The 214-nt window shown below is 74.8% G+C and overlaps 1 protein-coding gene across 1 annotated transcript in view; it reads left to right on the top strand.

Annotated features, from left to right (window-relative positions):
- Window positions 1–9: 9 nt before the first annotated feature.
- Window positions 10–214, top strand: part of KAT2A (K(lysine) acetyltransferase 2A) — a gene marked incomplete at its 5' end in the record, with an annotated part of 6,305 nt that continues 6,100 nt past the window's right edge. The window contains one exon of the mRNA XM_010585604.1: window positions 10–159. Within this exon, the coding sequence (XP_010583906.1) occupies window positions 10–159 (150 nt within the window). The remainder of the gene's footprint in view (window positions 160–214) is intronic.

Here is a 214-nt window from a genome sequence, read left to right as displayed (position 1 = left end):
ACGGCGACGGGGAGCGGGGCGGCGGGAGGAGCGGGGTCGAGCGATCCGGCGCGACCCGGGCTGAGCCAGCAACAGCGGGCGAGCCAGCGCAAGGCGCAGGTGCGGGGGTTCCCCCGCGGCAAGAAGCTGGAGAAGCTGGGGGTCTTCTCGGCCTGCAAGGTGGGCTGGACCGGTACCGGGCAGGACCGGCGGGGGGGGGTGTTGCATGGGCAAG

Source organism: Haliaeetus leucocephalus, unplaced genomic scaffold (genome assembly GCF_000737465.1).
Source record: "Haliaeetus leucocephalus isolate CR32 unplaced genomic scaffold, Haliaeetus_leucocephalus-4.0 Scaffold110, whole genome shotgun sequence".
Taxonomy (NCBI): Eukaryota; Metazoa; Chordata; class Aves; order Accipitriformes; family Accipitridae; genus Haliaeetus; species Haliaeetus leucocephalus.
Note: the sequence above shows the minus strand (reverse complement) of the source record. Positions and strands in the feature narration are given on the sequence as shown.